Genomic DNA, 21,856 nt, shown 5'->3' with positions numbered 1-21,856 from the left:
GGCCATTTTCATACTAGTTCATGCTCCAAACCTCCTCTCTACTTCAAACTAGAGTACCCCTATGCCAACGGCCAGAGTTTAGATCACAGGAAACTACTCCAGTCTTTAATGGGTAACATCTACAGATCCCTAATTATAACACTGCAACCTGCATTTCTTACTTTTCCATGATTAATCAGAGGTGACCTAAAAGCGGTAAAAATAAGATAAATGACAGCACTTACACAGACTCAGTTTGTGAGGCATTTTTAATAGCTGAATACACGTCTACTGTCCCAGAACCATTTCATGAGTCCAAAACTCCGTTCTGAAGACTTCTGACCTTCTCAGCTACTTAATGATATTGTACAAACATAACTCAGGCTATGTGTGTTAGGAATAAAGTTACAGACACCCAAACATAAATCAGAAAACATACATCATATTAATGGAAATAAATTTTAACAATGCCTCCAGATCACTGTTTTAAGTAATAGCTGACAAATGAGTACATGATTGTATGTGTGAAACGCATAAAAATTAAATGGTGTGCCAAGTTTTTAGAAATTACCAGAATTAGAGTCTGGGTGAATCCATGCAGTAGGACTCAGACTGATGCACTGTGTATCTGCAAAGTGCTATCTGCACACTGCTGCCAGTGATAAACCTAACTGTGCTTGGGATCTTACTGAGGTGAACAAGCTGGGCACACAGTGGCTTTGCCCTGAGAAAGGGTTCTGTGTACGAGGGCCAATGAAGGGGCTTTCTGTCACTGCAGGTATTCAACTTTCGAGAACCACCTTTTCACTTTTAGAATTTTGTTTATTTTGCACTAACTGGAATGCAGGACACAAGCAGTGATGAGACCTTATCGAAGAAACAATGAAGGATTTTTTGCTCTACAAAACAAAATGGGCTTTCTTCTGCTAAGATGGCATCTAGCTGTATGGTCTGTATGTGTAAGGCAGCGCGGAAGAGGAGGAACACTGGTTTCCTGGTTTCATTCAGCAAGGCGAGGAAGTGATGGATTGAAGGTTCCCTCGCTTCTGGTGGACGCTAGTGTAGAGGCGTGCACAAAGGGATGGCAGTGGCACGCAGCTACTAAGGGAAGTGACTTGCAGCAGCTAATGAGTAACTGCAGTAGAATACGATACGATGTGCTAGCAGCAAGGAAACTAAGTGTCCTGTATCAGTCTATGCAGCAATGTTTAAGCAATGCAATGGTGATGCAGTTATTTACAACAGTGCATGGAGCAGGAAGGAATGACGTCAAGTCAAGTGCAAGGCTTGGGTGACTGACCCCTAATGGAAAGGACAGGCAGCAGGGTCAGTGAAAGAGAGAACGTTGGTGACCAGCATTATTGAAGGGATGGAAAGCAGATATTTTCCAGACCAGTGTACATAAAGTGGACATAAGGTAATGTGCAGAACTGTATGGGAAAGGGAAGGAAATGGCCTTAAGCAATGTGTGTGCAGGAAAACAGTCGAGACATTCTCCTGAAAATAAATGATGGGTTGCAATGGGTGCTACACCAGAGGTTAGAGGTAGCAGTGAAGCAGACACTAGATGGCGTGGTGCAGTAAAAAATAGGAAGTGAAGTTACGATACTGAAAAGTGGTAAATTGTGTACAACTGCAAGTGTATCCTGTGAAACGTAGTGTATCCGGCAGCAAACAAATCAACATGCACGGCAAACAATGGTTTTCTGGTGATTGCTATGTCCGGATACTGGCCAATACTCCCTTGCGTGTCAGAAGTTTAACCTACCAGGGTTCATTTAGTACCACAGTCAAATAATGCTCCTCTTTGTTATTCCACATCACCATATCAATTCAAGAACAAACCTTCGATCCACTTTCGAATAAACCCTCAATTCCATTGCAGAAGACACTACTGTTGCACACCAAAGCTATTAGTGCTGAGGCTCACAATATTCTTAAGCTGGTCAAGACCACCACAAGCAGCCCACAGTGGGTAGATTTATAAAATTCTGTGTTATTTCAAACACAAAGAAAGTTACACGTTAACTCTTGACCTGAGGAGAGAACAATGAACAAAAACGTCTGACCTAGGAAGTGCTATGGGGAGCATAGCCACACATCTGAAAATCACAGCACATCTAAATGTCCGATGCAGGGAAGGGAGATGAAGGCTCATGTTTGTGGAAAGTCGGGTAGAACAGAGATCAATGTCTGGGCCAGGGAAGGTACATCTCCTCCTGGGTAGAAAGCAGAAAGGCTAACAGTCACTAACATAGAAAAGCTAAAGCCAGCATGCATAGCTACTTCAGTCTAATAACAGCCACGCTCAGCATTGCAGTCAGTGTGGAAATGGAATGCCAGCTAACACGTGTACTTCACTCTAAAGAAGGCAGTGCCTGCACATGTATTACAGTCAAAAGTGCACAGGTTGCGTACTGGCTCTGGACTGCATTAGGTAAAAGTGTCAATTTCGCTGCTACATTCAGTTGAACAGACACCAGGTTTCATGCTTAGGGCGCATACCTTATCTCAAGCTACAAAAGAAGCAGTCAGAACTAAAATACATCCCGTGCTTTCCGAATGGTGTCCTTTTTGGCCCCATGTGCAGCCACAGGCGTTCACCCAGACTTCTGTATTGGTCAGCATTTCTCTGTATGCGCACCAAACCTTTACAAAATCGGCATTGATAATGCCCACTTCTGTTGCGCTGTTCAAACTGTACGTCACTTCAAACATCAAAGCAAGAGGAAGCTCCCTAGCATCATCTGCAAGCCTACCTAACAGAGTTATTTCAGCAGATCCCACTCAATACTGCATAAATCGGTCCAACATTGACAGAGAATGCCATTCCAGATTACAAGGAAGATTCACCTTGAGGACTGTGCTCAAAGGACTTCTAAAACTGATACATCATCCAAGCACCATCAGTGCATGTTCAGAAAGAATGGTGCATGATAGTACCAAGGACACATGGCGTACTGCATTAGCACTTTATACTCTCTCAATTTCTTTGGCTCGCTCACCAGAGCAGCCTTCCTAAAGCATCAGTGCATCTAGCCCAGGTATTTTAAACAACACAAGAAACCAGTTAAAACAAATTTAAACTGGATCATTTACATATGTAAAGTGTGCACCATAGCAACAGTATCAAGACAGACCTATGCTTGTCTTTCTAGTAAGATGGTGGCACTCAGCTGCCTTGTGTCTCTAGCTTAGCTCCCCTGTATGCCACTGCCTACAGAGGGCTTGGCCTATAAGAGTCTCACAAAAGAGGCCGTGCTGTAAATGGATAGGTCTTACTCTCCTCTTTGACAAACTGTGGCAAGCAGTCTTACAGATCACACACAACAGAGCCTAGTGCAAATTTCCCCCATTTTTCTGCCCATCTAGTGAGACTATGGCTGACGCATGACAGTAAAATCACAGTAATGTGATTAGCCCAAATTCCATTTTCAGAGACTGTGGCACACACCAATCCTGTAGTCCTTTGTTATGGTAACAGAGCAGACCACTGACTTTACTCTGAGAGACTGTTAGAGGGCTAGCCTTTGCGCCCAGCTATGGTGGCCCAACGCCTGTGTCGAAGAGAAGTGCTTAGCATAAAGAAGCAGGCTGGCCTATGAAAGATCACCCGTGCAAGGGCCCTGATATGCTTCCAGCTCTACTTCATGATACAGAGTATGTATTTTACCTCTAGATGAAAACACAGAAAAAAGATTAAAGTGTTTGCTTTCGATACGACGTGTCACATAAATACACCTGATTTGTTTTAACAATTCTAGTTTCATCTGTAATATCTTAAACCTCCCCAGTGCTCTGGCCATTTGGTGATGGGGTGAATCAGAAAGCATCTTTTAACAGAAGACAGCAGATCTTCTTCCGAGAAGAACCAGAGAGCATGACTCCTCCATATGCGTGGCTTGCAAGCATCCCCGGTTGCTCTCGGACTACGGACCAGGTGAAAGTCTAATTCCGCAATCCATCCAAGCTTTAGTTGCTAACAGTCACTGTCCTAGCTTTCCCCTGAAAGGGCAAAAAAGAGACATATAAATCAGACTTTCAGAAAGGGAAGCATGTTCAAGACTCACAGACAACCCAGCATACAACAAAACCCAAATATGAAAGCTAAGGACACACCAATAATCTACTAAATAGTTACACATAGTCCCATCTAAAACCCTTCTCCTGCAAGGTCATTTTGAAACAATTTGGTTGACAAACTGTGGTCCATTCGGACTTGCCTCTAACCCTGCTGTGCAACAAGGATCTTCAGAGGCCGACAGATATTAAAACCATCAAATGTTATTTGTGGTTGTGCACACCTCCACAGATAGAAGAATTATGCTGGTGCAGGATATATAGGGATTTAAATAAAAAATAAATCAGCACATGGAATCACCAAAAACAGCTTGAAGGAACACTTATCAGGATGACAAACTGAAGACATTCAACAAGACAAGAAAATGAAACCAGACGTACCTGATCGCTGGCCTGGGTGAGCTGATCCAGCCAGCCGCCGCTGAAGGGCATAATAGTCCTTTTCCACCTCCTGTAAAACAAGAACAATTATTTAATGGTTGTGTCTTTCTCCAAAATACTCAACACCTGTGAAATTACATTAAATAATTGCAAAATGGGGAGCGTGCTTGGCTGTCACACTTGGAAAGGTGTCAAGGCATCAGAGCCAGACCAGGAGCGTTCAATGATGGAGCTCACTCAACAGCTGGTTCAGGAACAGGTGAACTTTAATCACTAAGAAATATGCAGGATGTTGGGGTAGAACAATATAATTAATTGTGGTCTACTTATTACGTGTCCCAATCCAGAGTGCTTGGAAGCCCAGTGGGCTTACAGCACTGTTCAATACTATTTCCTGGAGATCTGCACTCTTCCTACAACAAAAACCGCAGGCTGACATTCTCCCTTTGAACCTCTACACAACAAGGACTTTTATTAGTGAACAGTACAACAGCTTTCTCATCAATGGTAGACACAGTGATGTCCAAATACGCTGTATGAAAATAATTTCAGAATGAATCATGTCAAGAGGGTACAATTCACCACAGTTCTCCGCTCTGACAGTGGTCATTAGGAACCCTCCAAATTGTGAAGCTGCTGAACTGCCAGGCTGTTCATTCAGACGCTAGGTTCAAGGCATGGAGATTGGTTTTCTCTTCTTTTACTTTACTGTCCTTCACCATTACTGATTTTCTATTTAGACAGACTCTGGTTTGTTGCAGCCTGGCAGATACCCAAAATAGGAAATCTGCAAGCCAGCAAGGTGGTAGCAGCTTTGGCTCTGGTGCAATGAGTCCACAAGCCTTCTGGAGTCTGCTTCTTGGCCAGACCACAGCAGATCTTTATAACAAGAACAATCCATGTGGTCCTTTTCTACTCTGCTCTTCCCTTCTTCACCTGAGAGAAACCCACAAAAAGCAGATCGTCTGCCCAGTGCTCCTTGGTTCGGTCAATGCAGAAACTCTGGGCTCTCTTCAGGTCTAGGCTATGGAGACTCTCTTTCTCCTCTAAAGGATGAGGAGGACCAAAGAATGTTAACAGGTGTATGGACAGCCTAAAGTAGAAAGGAACACTTCCTTGGTCCTTAGCACCAAATTATCCACATAGGTGCAGTTGCTGGAGAGAAAATGCTTGCAGTTCACTCATGCGATGAGCTGACAATCGCAATGAGGAACACTGTCTGAAAGGTGAGTGATCTCAGGGAGCAGCTGTGCACAGACTCCAATAGAGAACAAATTAAGAATGTAAGAACCATGTTGAGGCATCATTGGAACATCACAAAGGACTCTGGCAGAAACATATGTACCAGCCCTTTCCAAAACTGCATCGCAACAGAAGACTTAGACAAAGAAGGCTGATCAGGCAACCATAGAAAAAACAATAAGACTGACAAATAACCTTTACCTCTTGCCACAGTAAGGCCTTGCTGGGCTAGAGACAGGAAAAAAGAAGAATACTAGACAACTGGGCTTGCAAGAGTTGGATATGCAGAGAAGAACAACCTCCTGCATATGGTGGAGGGGCTCCTGGCTGCCAAAATAACATTAATTAGCTCAGGAGGTAGTTCAAAATTAGTCAGTTGTCACCACTCAGAGTCAAAGCATGGTGGTGTAAGTTGTGCAGGTTTGGGAGGAGGACCATGCCCTGCTACTGTGATTGGAGATCTACCCAAAGTGGTGCCGTATAGGAGGACAGATCCCCCTGGACAGAAGGTCTGGGTACCACACTCTACTGGCCCAATCTGGAGCCACTAAGATGACTTGGGCTCAATATTTCCTGATCCTCTTCAGATCTCTGGGCAGGAGAGGTAAAAGGTGTAAGAAGTAAAAGAGTCCTGAGCTCTGATCAAACACAAGGCATCACTGAGGGAGGAGTGCGTTGGTAATTCCAGCGTGCAAACGTTTTGACACTGCACCTTCTCAACAGTGGCGAAGATATCAGGATTGGGTTATCCCCACTGCCGCAAAACACCCTGTGCGGCTGTGAAATGCAGTCGCCAATCAAGATTTGCTAGGCAATGGCAGCTGACTTCATCCGCCCTGGCATTTAAAGTTTCTGCCAGGTGTTGTATGACCAGAGTGATGCCCTAACGACTTCAACTTCTAGAGGCGGTTAAGCCTCTTGGCACAGGAACCATAACCTCAACATATTCTGTTTGTTGCAGTGCCACATGGCAGTTGTGTTGTGTGTCACATCCTACGCCCATTCCTTTTTTTGTCTGAATCTGTTTTATTGCATTTTAGTGTATTATAGCAGTCTTATACCTCGTTTACATGACCATAATTTCAAGGATTGCGTTTACATACAGTTGAAGAATATGGACAGCGTACAGTAATTGAGAGAGGTAATGTAGACCCATTTGCTACAAGATGACACTATACATTGCCAGGTACAGAATATTTTGTCTGAGTCAATGTTAGTGTAACCTAAGTTTTGTCTTGTCCTGTGGTGAGTGGGTTTGTATGTGCGGCATCTCAAAAAGGAGTTCAGATGGTGCATTTTCAACTGAGTTATTTCAAATGATTACAACATGGGAACTAACAATAAAATTAACAGGGAGAAGCCAATAGGTAGGCCCATGGGTCGGCAGACAGCAAGATCATTTTCCAATATCTTCCAGGGTAAGCTGCTAACAACCACTTCATAACAGACCACATGAGGGACATCTACAGCATGTCTAGCAGGTGAGAGGTGCATGTGGGAAGAAGAGTTGGTACACTGTGTGTGGTTTCCCATGCTGTATGTGTTATTTCATCCTTTGGTTCCGTCAGGGTGCCTGGTGACAAAATCCCTGGTGATGTGGAAGTGCTAGGGACTGTGGAAGTGCTAAGGACTGTGGTGTGCCGGTCCGCTAGTACTGTATCCCAGTTAGTGGCTATGGGGTATTTCCAAAGTCCCAGGCCTCTCTATGAAGGGCCACACTTTTCCTCTGCGCCCAAACCAACAGATTGCATCTAGATGTTGTAGTGTGGTGGGTCCAGTGGTCTCCATTTGAGGGTGATGAGTCTTTTGGCCAGAATGAGTCCCAAAAGTCCCAGTAAGCAGGCTTCCCCCATGTGAATGGGATGTTCCTATCCACACTGCGAGACATCTGGTGCATCACCTTGTGCCAGTAGTGTTAAGGATGGGGGCATGTCCATAACGTGCAATAAGTCTGCAGCTACTAGATGGCAACGGGGGCACACTGCGTCTGCACAATTGAAGTATTGGTTAATATTAGCGGTTGTTAGGTAGGCTCTCTGAAAAATGTAATACTGTATCAGCTAAAATCGGGGGTTGCGTGGAACCTGGGTGGGTCCCTCTAATAAAGAGAATCATTCCTTGTCCGTGAATGGGTGTAGGCGGTCAGATCACTAGCATTTCTGGAATGTTGTGACTGGTGGGGTGGTTTGTTGCCGGGATGAGTCGGCCAGCCAACGCACTAGGTGTCTACCTCGACCTAAAAATACTGTATGGTGAGATAAGTGGGTGGTTCCTGGCTCAGGTCTCCCCAATTCTGTCATCGTGCTTCAATGAAAGAGCGGTAAAGAAGGAAACCCCCAGGAGGTAGAACAGTGCCCTTCACAAGGGCTTCACATTGGGGGAGTTTCCAGTCATCTTAGAGATCACCCATTGTGTGTAACTTCCGCTGCGGTGTGGTGTCCCCATGGCGTTCCCAATGCAGCGATGACTGGTGCATAAGGGACTGTCACATTAGTGAGATATTAGCATCTGCAAAAGCAGTGGTAGGCTACATGTATAAGCAGGGGACGGGCCTGGGTGGCTTAGCGCAGGGATGGAATAAATGTAATATGCAGGTGGGGACTTTTTGACTGATTCGGTTAGGTGGCTGGAGGCCAACCATCGTGACAACCATTGTAACTGGGCCTCAAGGTAATAATGTTCTAGATTGGGAACCGCAAGTCCACCCCAGTTAACCAGTCTTAGAGAGGGCTACTCTGCAGCGGGAAGATTTCCATATAAAGTCTAGGATGATTTGTTCAAAGGAGCGAAAAAAGTGAACAGGAATGCACAATGGTGAGTTGACAGAGCAGTATCAAAGTTGAGGAAGATCGACCATTTTAAGAAGTGCTATTTGTCCCACAACTGACTGAGGAAACATTTGACAGAATGCCATTTGGGATCTTAGAGACGTGACAGCACCTGTCCCGTTTCCATCAAATAGATCTGGGGTAAAGCAATAAATCTGTATAATCCTAAATACCTGAATGTATCTGGTCGCCAGCTGAGGGAAGGCGCAGCAGGGGCTGGCCCGGGGTCGGGCATGGTGAAGGTCAGTGGGAAGAGACATGACTTAGACCAGTTAACCCATAAGCCAGAAAGAGTTGAGTAAATGTCGAGAATATCAGTAATGTCTGTGGAGAGTTGGGAAATATCTCTACGGTAGATAAGATCACCACCCACATAGAGGGACACATCATGTGTGTGATCTCCTAAAGGTATGCCCCAGTCACACCCCCACCAGCAAGCAAGGCAGCTGCTAGTGGCAGTACAGGCAGTGGAAAGACGAGGGGGGGGGACAGAGGGCATCTCTATCTCGTACCTCTGCCCACCGCTACTCGGCCAGATATGAGGAAGACCGATTTGGCTCTGGCTGACAGTAGCGTATACAACAGTCGTATCATTTTAAGGAAGCGGGGTCCCAGTCCAAACAGCGAGAGGGCTTGAAATAGAAAGGGCCATTCGAGTGAATCAAACGCCTTCTCTAGGTCTAGACCTAAACATACCGCCTGGGGCCATGATACTGAGGCATATTCAAGGAGTTGGAAGAGATGCTGAAAATTAAAGGATGTTGTCTGTGGCCAGGACAAACCTGTTCCGGTCTGTGTGAACTAGGGTTGGGACCAGAGGTGCTAGTCGATCCGCTATAATTTTGGCTAATATCTTATAACCAGAATTCATCATGTCATGTATTTCCTGCTGAGTGTCGAGCCGAGGAGTGCCCGTAGCCGTTCGCAGTGCAGAAATTAGTCTATGAGGGTGATCCTTCCATACTAACCAGGCGAGTAAAGGCCAGGCCCGGTCTGCTCTGGCGTGTGTTTTTGCAGAATGAGCCACGTAATTCGAACATTGCAATTTTTCTATTAATACTGTGTATGCACTTTTGAACTCTTGATAGTTGTTGTTGGGCACTCAGATCCCATATAGCTTAATTTCTGAGGTGCAATAGCTGATGTTCCGTAGCGAGTATCTCTCCATCTAACTGCCTATGCACGTTCCAAGTTAGGCACAAGCAGTGTTCGTGGAGGGTTGCCTTAAAGGCATCTCATTCCGTGGAGCATGTATCTGTCTTATTACTATTGGGGTCCAAGTATTCATCATTTGGTCAACTGAGGCACAGACTGCTCGGTCTTAAAATGTCAAGGGCTCCAAGTGCCAGGTGGGAACGGGTGGAGGGTCTGTCTCCCAGTTTAGGTGCAGGTATTGGGAGTTGTGATCTGAGTGGGTGTAGCAAAATAGTCTGTATCTGGGGGGTGAGATTAGTGGTGCAAACGGGTCTATCTATTTGCACATGTAGGCCATGCAGAGCTGAATAAAAGGAGTACACCGTAAATAGGGTGTGTCGAAGGCGCCACATAGCTAGGAGGTTCCAATTTTGTAGCCAGATTTTAAGGGACTGTGCAACAGAGAAGGCTGCAGTGTGAGGTAGTGGGGTGAATGAGCGGTCCAGGGTAGTATCAAGCATGCTTTTATAGTCTCCACCCAGCAACCAAGGGATCCCACTCCAGCATGATAGTGTCTCAGAGGGCCAGTATAGAAAGGAGGCTTGAACAGTGTTTGGGGGCATGGATGCTACCAAGGAGAATGCGTCTATCATCTAGTCGCCCTTGCAGTAACGCATAAAGGCCTTCGGGGTCTGTGATCTCCTCCTCCACTGTAAAGGGGACTCCAGGGCGAACCCAGATTAAGACCCCTCTGGCGTAGAAGGAGGAGCCCATGGGATGAATCTGGCTGCTGTTGGAGTCTAGCGGCTTCTGGGACTATTAAGTGTGATTATTGTATCAAGTCGATTTGTGCAGACTCTGGCCAGAGGTAGGAATAAATGGCGAAATGCTAGGCAGGGGTATGGATACCGTGCATGTTCCAGGACAGTGTCATGTCATGAGTGGTGTTGCTAGTTGGCCAAAGACCGCTTGTTGGCAACGCAGGAGATGCGAAAGCAAGGTCGGGTCTGATTAGGGCAATAACAAAGGGAGTAGACTTGGGGCGACTTAGAAACAACAATTGGTAAGATTTAAAACAAACAGTATTTCTCACAACAATTAACATTTCAAATACCAAGAGAGCAGCGCACAGAAACAAGTGTCTGCCCAAACCATACATGAGGGCAAGTTAAGGGGGGTGTGAGGGGTGTCTATTCGAGGGGAAGGAGACGGTCTGATTTTCTCCTTGCGGGTCACCATTCTGCTCGGGATCATTGTGGGTGTCTGTATGGTACTGGACATCTATGTAGGTATTGGAAGCTCAGGGCTAGTCAAAAGCACAGTAGTGTAGATGCATGACTGTGTTGGTAGGCGACCTTTGTGGAGTAGTCCAGAGAGATCAGCATCAGGCATGCTGGGAATGTATTGGTTGGGCAGATTATATAGATAGATTTATATCAGATATCCAGTGTTTGTAGTACTTGACTCGAGAGCCGCTAGCTGAGTCTGTATTAAATGATGGTGTCAGATGTTTGTGGGGTTATGTCCGGCGGGGGTGTCGAGTCCTGTTGAGAAGGACAAGTGGCGGTGGAGCTTTCCCTGCTAGAAGAGTGAGCATCATTCATACCTGTGCTAGAGCTTTGAATAGTATCTGTGAGGGTGGCAGCATGTTCCAGAGCTCTATGGCATTCTGCAATTATTTGCTCCAGGTCTGGAACCGCTTTCAGAGACCGCAGAGGTTGTGTTGAAGTCTTTTTCCTGAGTCGCCAGCCCCTTGGGGCTGGTGAACTTTTCCCGTTATTGAGGCGTTTCGAGTTGAAAGTGTGAAGGCCAACTGACTCCATGCATCTTCCAGGGAACTGAAGTGTGAAATGTCTTATGGTACTACGTGTAGTCTGGTCGGTAAAAGTAGTGAGTGGTGTATGTCTAATTCACACAGATGGTGTTTCACTGCCAAAAATGAGTTACGCTGTTTTTGAACAGCAATGGTGTAGTCTGGAAACAGCATAATTTGAGACTTTTCTACTCTAATTTCAGCAAGTTGTCTTGGTTCTCATATCACAGAGTCTCTGCCCCAGTAATCTAGGAAGTGGATCACCAATAGGCGAGGAGTTGAGCCAGGGGGAGGTTTGCGTGCCGGGACCCAATGGGCCCTTTCAACTGAGAAGAATTGTGATAAAACATCCAGAGGTAGGATTTCTCGTAACTATGTCTTGATGTAGCTCACTGAGTCTCTGCCTTTGATGCTATTTGGTAGACCCACCCAGTCTAACATTATTTCTCCGGGATCTCCCCTTTGCATCTGCAGCACTCTTTTCTAGTGTTCGTAGGCACTCCACCAGGGTCTGGAGTGAGGATTCCAGGCTATGAGCTTTTGGTTGCAACACTGACAGTGTGTGTTCCATCGCCTCAATTTTGTCCGCCAGTTTCCTACGGTCGGTATGCAGAAGATTGAGAACCACCACGAAGTTGTCTGTTTATCTTCTCAACAAATGGTCTGGACTGCTCAATGGCAGCCAAAACGGCATTCAACTTGGCATCAAGGGTCGAGGAGCAGTTAGCTTAATTCTGTGGCCACCGCTGTTGTTTGTGGGTGGGGGGGGGGAGGAGAAGGGCGATCCGGTTCACATATGTGTGCTGGTCAGTTGATCATAGGTGTCCCATTATGATGGTCCCAGGAACTTGGCTCTCTTGGGCGAGTGTTAGTGGTTGTGCGTGACGGAGCCCGCTAATTGGTGTCACAGACTAGTGAGCTCACCGCAGCATGAGCAGTCCCAATCTACGTGTCGGCTTACCAGGGCTCGAGGTGTGATCTACTGGCAGTGACTAAATCCAATGTTTTAATAAGGTACAAGTACAGAGTGAGGGGATGATTAGTAGATGGTGGAGAAACCAGATCTGTTGCCAGTCGTGCTGGCATCTGGTATCAGACGAATACCCTTCTATCATGCCCTGTGAGCATTTCCAGGGAACAAAAGAATATGGTGGATGGCCCCTGCCACCGCCTGATATCAGAGGCCCGAGACTTTACATTTGGTTACACCACCCAGGTATGTCTTCATTTCATGTTGGTTGGTCTTATGAGTCTCTCAGGGGGAGGGCAGCCATATTCTTAAGGGAGATAATGGAATAATCTGAGCAGTCGTTTGACTTTGTGCAAGTTTGTCTTGCCTCATGCACCTTATGGAGTCAAAGCGGGGACATATCTCCTGCTAGCTGTTCAATGCCCCGGTGAGGTTGCAACCGCCTCCCTTCTATATGTATTCACTCGTCGTGGGCGCTACATGGTTTCAGGCCCGAGGCTAGAGATCTCCCAAGCTGACACAGAGTGGGGGGCCTCCGGGGCTGTTGGCCCCATGGTGCTTGCAGTGTAGGGGTGGGGACCGGGGGCCATCGCGTCACCTTTGGAAGCTCTCAGCTGCGTGCTCCAAGTGCATCCCTATCAGGCTACCCCAGTCCCTCCGCTCACCTGTTAAGCCGTCACCTCCTTGATTGACGAGATGAAAGCTTTTAGTGCCAAGTGAATCACCTGCAGATCCTACAAGTTGAAGTGGAGAAAGGCTTCTACCTAAGCCCAGAGTTCCCTGATCTCTACTTCCCTCAGATGGTCTCACCAAGCAAGCAACAGCGTATCTGTTATGACTGTTATTTCTGGGTATGGTATGGATGGGGGAGGGGTCTGCTGCTGGTCAAGTTGCAGCCCAGTAACCACCACTACAGATCTTTTACAGTCTTGTCCGATGCCTGGGTGGAATATGAATGGTTCCTTTGCTGCTGAGCCTACTGAGACTTCAGATCCCACTGTAGAGCAGTCATGTGTCAGTAGCAGGATGCAGGAGGCCAAGAAAACTCGGAGATGCTCTCAAAGAGACCGAGGGAAAACGTTAACAAATCCGAATCTTAGCCAGAATATCCAGGACTCGTTAAGCCTGAGGAAAAGGCTAAAAAAACATCATGTCGAAGATGGCTCTGATGAAAAGTATCTCTGTGAAGGAGTAAGGTGTGACTTCAGCAAGTTAGTGGTAAATCCCAGAGATGCCAACAGGTTCGTCGTCTCTGGAGGTGGTTCTACACTGTTTGAGCACAGCCCACATGTGACCACCAGCCATTGATGTATAGGACAACTGGTATTCCCAACCTCCTCGGATAGGCAACAACCACCACAATCACTTTCGTGAACACCGGAGGGGCACTGATGAGGTCATATGGTGGACAGGGGAGGGAGTTGAACTCTACTCCGCTCGCAGAGTTTGCAGAGTTTCTCCTATACCATGCTCCACTTAGAGTGCGGAGTTCCGAAAACCTATGCGTAGCAGATCAGAGTTTTTTCTGCACTTGCCAACGTTAAGTTAGCGAGCAAGGAAAATCTTACTCGAGACTACCTCCTGGTGAGACGTCTCAATTCGGGCAGTCGCAAAGGGTTGTTACCGCTCACGCTGAGAAACCTTCCTTTCACATTGAGTAAGCTGCCGCTTGAGTAGAGAATCTACTCGAGCAGCAGAAAAGAAGCAGGAAACTCTTGCACTGCATGTGGTGCCTTTTGTGCTGATTTTACTGCGCAGGACAAACACCCGGGGCTAAAAATCAGCGTGAATGGCGCAACCTAACACACTCTGCCACTTAGCGAAACTCCACCCAGGTCGAAGGAGCAAAGAGAACAACGCACTTGTGGCTTACCCTAAATTACAAGTAGCATCTGTGGGATTACAGGACTAGAATGGGGAAACAAGCATCATGCAATTTTAATGGCACTATCCAGTCACCTGGATGCAGGGAAGACAGAACTATGGCCAAGGTGAGTGTCTTGAGCTTGTCCTTTGGGAAGTAGCTCAGGGGAGGAGGTCTAGTTAAGGACAAATTTCTTTGTCCTTCTTTGGCACCAGGAAGTAGCCAAAGTAGCAGCCAGTCCCGCTCTCTGAAGTGGGTGAAATATTCCATTCTACCCGTGGAATTTCAGCCAATTCACGTTCTGACCAAATTCCACCAGCTGCCACATGGCAGATTTTTTTCTTCTGTGAGAAAGACTCACAAAATCTGTGAGCTGGAGAGCAAGATTTGATGCCCCAACATGATTTTCTAACATTGGTGGCCGCTGGCATTCAGGAGTGGTCACTAGAATTGCCATTTGAGTAGGTTTGTTACCTACCACTCGAGTAGATTTTCTACTCCAGCAGCAGCAAAATCAACTCAAATGGCTGTGAGCTTGCGTGCCCGGCATGGTGCTGTCTGCACTGACTTATAGCACCGCATGCACTATCAGTGCTAAATTGCAGCATGAGCTGCATATTTTAACCCCATTTTTGGAATTCCACAGAACCCCGTGGAGTTCAGTAGCTCGGTGGAGTGAAACTCTGTGAATTCTGCCCACTCTTGCTCTGATGCCGTCATGCTCTCTGTGGCTCCCTTCTCCAAGAGAGTGTGAACCTCTTGTGGGAAAATGAACAAGTGGCCCTCAGGAAGCTGTTGTGTTGTTGGTTGCATGGTTGAAATGGTTGGCAAGGAAGGGCATAGCATAGTCACATTGGACGATTTGGAGAACCATCTGCCTGATATGATGCTTTGCCACCCATGGAGGTATAAACCTATTGTAGGAAGCTGGCTCTGTATATAATATATAAAAATGAGATATAGTGTACACAGAGTCCAGGGGTTCCCCAGAGGCCTAACAGAGGCAATAATAGATAATACTAATGCTAATGCTCTATTTGTGTTAGTGTGGTCGAGCAGTTAGGCTTATCAGACGGTAAAGTTAAACATTTGTTGTACATGCACAAGCAATAGAAGAAACACACACTCAATGAATTAACTCCAGACCAACAGGTTTTTATATATAAAAATATATTTTGTTAATGTACTTCTAGAACCACAAGATTCAGTTTTCAGGTAAGTACATAAAATGTAAGGGAATTTGCATTGTAATACTTAGAACTTGGAATGAAATCAACAATGTATACCGTTTTCTTTAAAATGGCCAGGGGGGTGATTGGATAGGGCAGAGGGCCCATGCTGCACTGGTGGTCAGGTTCTCCAAGGCCTGGGGGCTGCAGGCGCAGTGTGTCCTTTAGCCGTCAGATATCTTAGTCCAGAGCTCACGGCCGGAAGGAGGGTGGGTGGGGAGGTGGGGGGAGGGGTGGGAGGTAGGGAGAGTGCCCTCTGGATTCTCTCTGCATATCATTTCTCTCTTGCCATCTTAGTATGAGGTTTGGGGACTAAGACCACTGTCAGAGTGCTCTATTACCCCTAACTCCAGCATCTTCTGGACTTCCACTCTGATGCTCTTTCACTTGGTCAGACTCGGTATATTTTGGTTTTGACAGGCATACTGCCTCCTGTGTCCACATCATGGGTACACAGGTGTGTCTGACCAGGGGTCAAAGAGGAAAGCTCAGCATACTGCTGTAGGACTTGCCTGCAGTCCGCTTGCTATTGAGCAGAGAAGGTGTCTGAGTAGACAACTCCCTCTGCTGATCCATCTTTAGGGTCAGTTGAAAGGAGGTCAAACAGAGGTTCACTCTCTGCTTCCTGATCCTCATCAGTAACCATCAGCATGATTATGTCTGCCCTATCATTATAGAGTTTTAGGCAGTTAACCTGGATCACCCTCTTAGGGGTCCTGCTAGTACCCAGGTCCACTAGGTAAGTTCTTTTTCTCAAGAACTGGGTAAGGGCCACTCCATCTGTCCTGAAGTTCCCTGAGAGCCACAGGCTCCAGAACCCAGACTTTCTGCCCTGGCTGGAATTCAACCATTGCAGCCTTTTAGTCATACCACCACTTCTGGAGTTGTTGGCTGGCCTCAAGGTTTTTGGATGCCTTTTCCATGTACTCAGCCATTCTAGAGCGAAGGCAAAGCCCATAGTCCACCACATCTTGTTTAGGCTCATGGAGAGGTCTCTCTCAGTTTTCTTTAACAAGTGCCAGTGGTCCCCTTACAGGATGTCCAAACAGAAGCTCAAAGGGGGAAACCCCTACTCCCTTCTGTGGCACTTCTCTGTAGGTGAAAAGCTGGCATGACAGGAGGACATCCCATCTCCTTTTGAGTTTTCCAGGGAGCCCCATGATCATGCCCTTCAATGTCTTGATAAATCTTTCATCAAGACCATTGGTTTGTGGATGATAAGTCTTATAAGTCACCCCATACTCATTCCACATTTGTTTCAGGTAAGCTGACAAAGTTAGTACCTCTGTCAAAAAAACACCTCCTTAGAGAAACCCACTCAGGTAAAAATACCAATTAGGGCTTTGGCTACTGCAGGGGCCGTAGTTGACCTAAGGGGAATTGCTTCAGGTTATCTGGTAGCATGATCCACTACTACTAGTATGTATTGGTTCCCTGATGCTGTGGGAGGTTCAAGTGGACCCACAATTTCCACACCACCCCTTTCAAAGGGGATCCTCGCCACTGGAAGTGGAATGAGGGCGGCCATTGGATGGCCACCTGTCTTACCACTGGCTTGACAGGTGACACAGGAACTGCAAAAGTCCTTTACATTCTGGGACATGTTGAGTCAACACAAATGGTTCAGTAGTCCGTCCCATGTCTTGGTCTGTCCCAAATGTCCAGCTAAGGGGATGTCATGGGTCAATGTGAGGATAAACACTCTAAACTCTTGAGGCACTACCACTCTCCTAGTGGCACCAGGTTTGGGTTCTCTTGCCTCAGTGTAAAGGAGTCCATCTTCCCAATAGACCCTGTGGGAGCCACTGAAATCTCCCTTCTCCTGCTCAGCAGCTTCCTGTCTCAGGCCTTCAAGAGTGGGACAAGTCTTTTGTCCCTGTACAGCTGTTCCCTTGAGGGTCCCCCTGGGCCCAAGAGCTCTACCTGGTAAGGCTCTAGCTCCATGGACTCTGTTCCCACAGGGGATAAGGCATCTTCCTGGGAAGAGAGGTCTTGCTTCTTGTGCTGTCAGAGGCTGGTCCCCCAGTCCTCTTACCTTTTCTCTTGGAAGGTCGGGCCATTATTCCAGGCTCCAACACTTCTTTTTCACCCTGTGCTCTTGTTTTTACACACATCAGTTCAGGGATACCCAGCATGGCTGTGTGGGTTTTGAGTTTTACCTCAGCCCATGCTGAGGACTCCAAATCATTACCTAGCAAACATTCTACTGGGATTGCAGAAGAGACCACTACCTGTTTCAGGCTAGTAACCCCTCCCCATTCTAAAGTCACCACAGCCATGGGATGGACTTTAGTCACATTGGTAACTGGATAAGTTTGTCCAGTCAAATACTCTCCTGGGGAAAACAGTTTTTCTGTCACCATGGTGACACTGGCACCTGTATCCCTCAGGGCTTCTACCTTTGTCCCACTTATCAAAGTGCTGCTGACTGTATTTGTGCATGTTAGGTGGCCAGGCAGCTTGTGTGACTATGTCCACCCCACCCTCACAAACTAAAGTAGCTACTGTGTGAACCCTGATTTGCTCTGGGCACATTGGTGATCCCACCTGGAGACTGGCTATTCCAGTGCTAACTGGAGTAGAGTTAGTGGGATTCTTTTGGGGACACACCATATCTCCAGTTTGGTGTCCATGCTGTTTGCAGTTGTGACACCAGGCCTTTTTGGGATCAAGGTTTTTACCCTTCTACCCATTTGTGGACTGTGAAGAAGTTCGAGGCCCACCCTTCTGAGCAGGTTTTTGGGGCCCTTGAGAAGACTTTTTAGTTTTGTCTTTGGATGTCTCACCACCCTTCTCCTGGGAAGGCTTTGTGACCCTTTTCTTTTGGTCACCCCGTGTGGAAGTCTTGGTCACCCCTGTCTTGAACCAATGGTCTGCCTTCTTTCCCACTTCTGGGGGAGAAATTGAACCTAGGTCTACCAGAACTTATCATTGAAGCAGTTACTTAATAGGTGTTCCTTCATAAACAAATTATAAAGCCCATCATAGTCATGCACTCCACTGGCAGTTATCCAACCATCTAGTGTCTTTACTGAGTAGTCAACAAAATCAACCCAGGTCTGGCTCGAGATTTTGTGAGCCCCCTGAACCTAATCCTGTACTCCTAAGTAGTGAATCCAAAGCCCTCAATCAGGGTAGCCTTCATGAGGTCATAGGATTCAGCATCTTTACCAAAGAGTGTGAGGAGTCTATCATCACACTTACCAGTGAACATTTGGCAAAGGAGAGCTCCCCAGTGACATAAGTTTAACTTTCTGGTTACACAAGCCCTCTCACAAGCTGTGAACCAGTTGGTAATATCATCACCCTCATCAAATTTTGAGACAATCCCTTTGGGGATTTTTAGGATGTCACTATTCTATCTGACCCTATTTATATCGCTGCCACCATTAATGGGTGCTAAGCCCATTTCTGCTCTCTCCCTTTCTATAGCTAGGAGTTGTTGCACCAAAGCTAACCTTTTGGCCATCCCTGCTAAAAGGATGTCCTCTTCATTAAGAATGCCCTCAATGTTCCCAGAGGAACTGGACTCCCTTGTGGAAGATCCAGATCCAGCGAGTACTATCTGTGAAGTCAGGGATCTCGGAACCCTGGTCTCCCTAGTTAGGTTAGGAGGGGGAGTTTAACCTCCTGATCCCTAACTTCTTCCCCATCTGAGGGGGGGTCTTCCTCCTCAGCAGAGTGGTCCCTGATATACTCTGCCAAGAGCTCCTGGAGCTTCACCTTGGTAGGGTGGGAACCAGTTCTAATCTTTTTCAGCTAACAGAGGGTTCTTAACTCTGCCATCTCTAGATGGAGGTAAGGAATGAGGTTGCATTCCATCACTATTTCCTCTGAGCTGCTCATTATGCTACTAAAGTTGTCAATACTTTTTAGAAACTAAAACCTACTTCTAGTAACTAACTCCTAACTTTTACAAAACATTTAAACTTACCAAAGAGGTGCTAAAGGAAACTTAACCAAGGCCCTAGCAGGACTTTTAAAAATTTGGAAAAAATTGCCAAGTTCAAAAGTCAGTTTTTTAAAGGCAATTTTGGAATTTAGTCATGTGATCAGGTATTGGCTGAGTAGTCCAGCAAATGCAAAGTCATAGACCCCATCGCTGATCCACCAATGTAGGAAGCTGGCTCTGTATATAATATATCAAAGTGAGATATAGTGTGCACAGAGTCCAGGGGTTCCCCAGAGGCAATAATAGATAATACTAATGCTCTATTTGTGGAAGTGTGGTCAAGCAGGTAGTATGGTCGCGCAGTTAGGCTTATCAGCGGTTAGTGTTAAGCATTTGTTGTACACTCACACGCAATAGAAGAAACACTCAGTGACTTAACTCCAGACCAATATGTTTTTATATAGAAAAATATATTTTGTTAATTTATTTCTAGAACCACAAGATTCAGTTTGCAGGTAAGTACATAAAATGTAAGGTACTTTGCATTGTAATACTTATAACTTGGAATAAAATCAACAATGTATACAGTTTTCTTTAAAATGGCAAAAAGCAATTTTAAAAGTAGGCAGTGCAATTTTCAAAGGTACAGGGGGAAGAAAAGAGTAAACAGTGTAACAGGTAAATACACAACTTACAGTTCCTATCTCCGGGTTTTAGGTAGTCCGTCGCTGGGAGTTCAAGTTAACCCCAAACACCCACCACCAGCAACACAGGCCAGTTGGGTGCAGAGGTCAAAGAGGAACCAAATTAACATTGGCTCCTAAGGCACAGGGGCGGGAAAGGTGCAAACAGGATGTCAAGTTTTCAATAGAGATCAATGGGAGACCCTGGGGGTCACTCAGATGCTGCAGGGGAGGTCTAGGGGTGGGGGTGGGGGTCTCAGGCACACCACTGGTCGGATAGGGCAGAGCGCCATCTGCTGGTCGATGCTGCACCGGGGGTCAGGTTCTCCAAGGCCTGTGGGCTGTGGGTGCAGTGTGCCCTTCAGGCATAGGATATCTTTGTCCGGAGCTCGCGGTCAGGTGGGTCTCCTCTGGATTCTCTCTGCATGCGTCGTCGTGGGACTTGAAGGGGTCAACCCAGGGTGGGCTCTTGTTCCCAATCGCCTGGGGACCCTTTCTTGCTGGGTGGAGCACATGGACACAGGTTGTGGGCGTCAGGTGCACAGGGGTCAGGACTCATTCATCGGGAGTCTGGTGGAAGTCCTTGGTAGGAAGTTTACTTGGGACAGAGCTGCTGTCCTCAGGAGTTCTTGGTCCTTTTGGGGGTGCAGGGCAGTCCTCTGGAGATGGCAGTGGTCGGTGGGCCCGTTGGATGCATCACTGTTATTTTGCAGGTTCTCTGAAGCAGGAGGCAGACCAGAAGGGCTGGGGCCGAAGCAGTTGTCTTCCTTCTTCTCTGCTCAGCAGTCCTACTTCTTCGCTAGGAATCTGGTGAGCTGGGTTCAGGGAGGCCCTACAATTCTAAATTTAGGGGCGTGTTAGGGTCAGGAAGCAGTAGCCAATGGCTACTGTACCTGAGGGTGGCTACCCCCCTCCTTGTACCCACACCCTTTGGGGAGGAGGGGCACATTCCTATCCCTATTGATGCCTGTCCTCCAAACTAAGATGGAGGACTCTGCAGGGAGGGGGGTCAACTCAGCTCTGGACACCTTAGGGGTGGGTCCTGGCTGAAGTGGTCACTCCTCCCTGTTTTCCTAATTTTCCCACCAGACTTGCTGCCAAAAGTGGGTCTGCGTCCGGGGGCGGGCATCTCCACTAGCTGGAGTGCCCTGAGGACACTGTAATCCAAGGCTTGAGCCTTTGAGGCTCACTGCCAGGTGTTACAGTTCCTGCAGGGGGAGGTGTGAAGTACCTCCACCCAGGACAGGCTTTGTTTCTGACCACAGAGTGCTCAAAGTCACTTACCCCATGTGGGCAGAGACTCGCCTGAAAGTGGCAGGCTGGCACAGACCGGTCAGTCTTACACTAGAAGTTGGGCTAACATACGGGGGCATCTCTAAGATGCCCTCTGTGTGCATTTGTTATTATATCCCACACTGGCATCAGTGTGGGTTTATCGTGCTGAGAATTTTTATACCAAACTTCCCAGAATTCAGTGAAGTCATTATGGTGCTGTAGAGTTCGTAATGAAACTCCCAGACCATATACTTAATATGGCTACACTGCACTTATAATGTCTAATAATGGACTTAGACCCTGTAGGGGCATATTGCTAATGCAGCTATGCCCTCACCTGTGGTATAGTGCACCCTGCCTTAGGGCTGTACGGCCTGCTAGAGGGGTGACTTACCTATGCCACAGGTAGTGGTTTGTGGGCATGGCACCCTGAGAGGAGTGCCATGTCGACTTAGCCTTTTTCTCCCCACCAGCACACACAAGCTG

The 21,856-nt window shown here is 46.9% G+C and overlaps 1 protein-coding gene across 4 annotated transcripts in view; it reads right to left on the bottom strand.

Moving 5' to 3' along the window:
• Positions 1–230: 230 nt before the first annotated feature.
• The window catches only part of ARHGEF12 (Rho guanine nucleotide exchange factor 12), a 794,162-nt gene continuing 772,536 nt past the window's right edge, over positions 231–21,856 (bottom strand). For all 4 annotated transcript variants that reach the window (XM_069224871.1, XM_069224872.1, XM_069224873.1 and 1 more), the window contains 2 exons: positions 4,441–4,510; positions 231–3,984 (listed from right to left, as the gene is read on the bottom strand). In XM_069224871.1, coding sequence (XP_069080972.1) covers positions 3,974–3,984; positions 4,441–4,510 — 81 coding nt within the window. In that variant the 3' untranslated portion in view covers positions 231–3,973. The remainder of the gene's footprint in view (positions 3,985–4,440; positions 4,511–21,856) is intronic.

The sequence above is a fragment of the Pleurodeles waltl genome, chromosome 3_1 (genome assembly GCF_031143425.1).
Source record: "Pleurodeles waltl isolate 20211129_DDA chromosome 3_1, aPleWal1.hap1.20221129, whole genome shotgun sequence".
NCBI lineage: Eukaryota > Metazoa > Chordata > Amphibia > Caudata > Salamandridae > Pleurodeles > Pleurodeles waltl.
The sequence above is the reverse complement of the archived record's forward strand: the minus strand, read 5'-3'. Positions and strand labels throughout refer to the sequence as shown.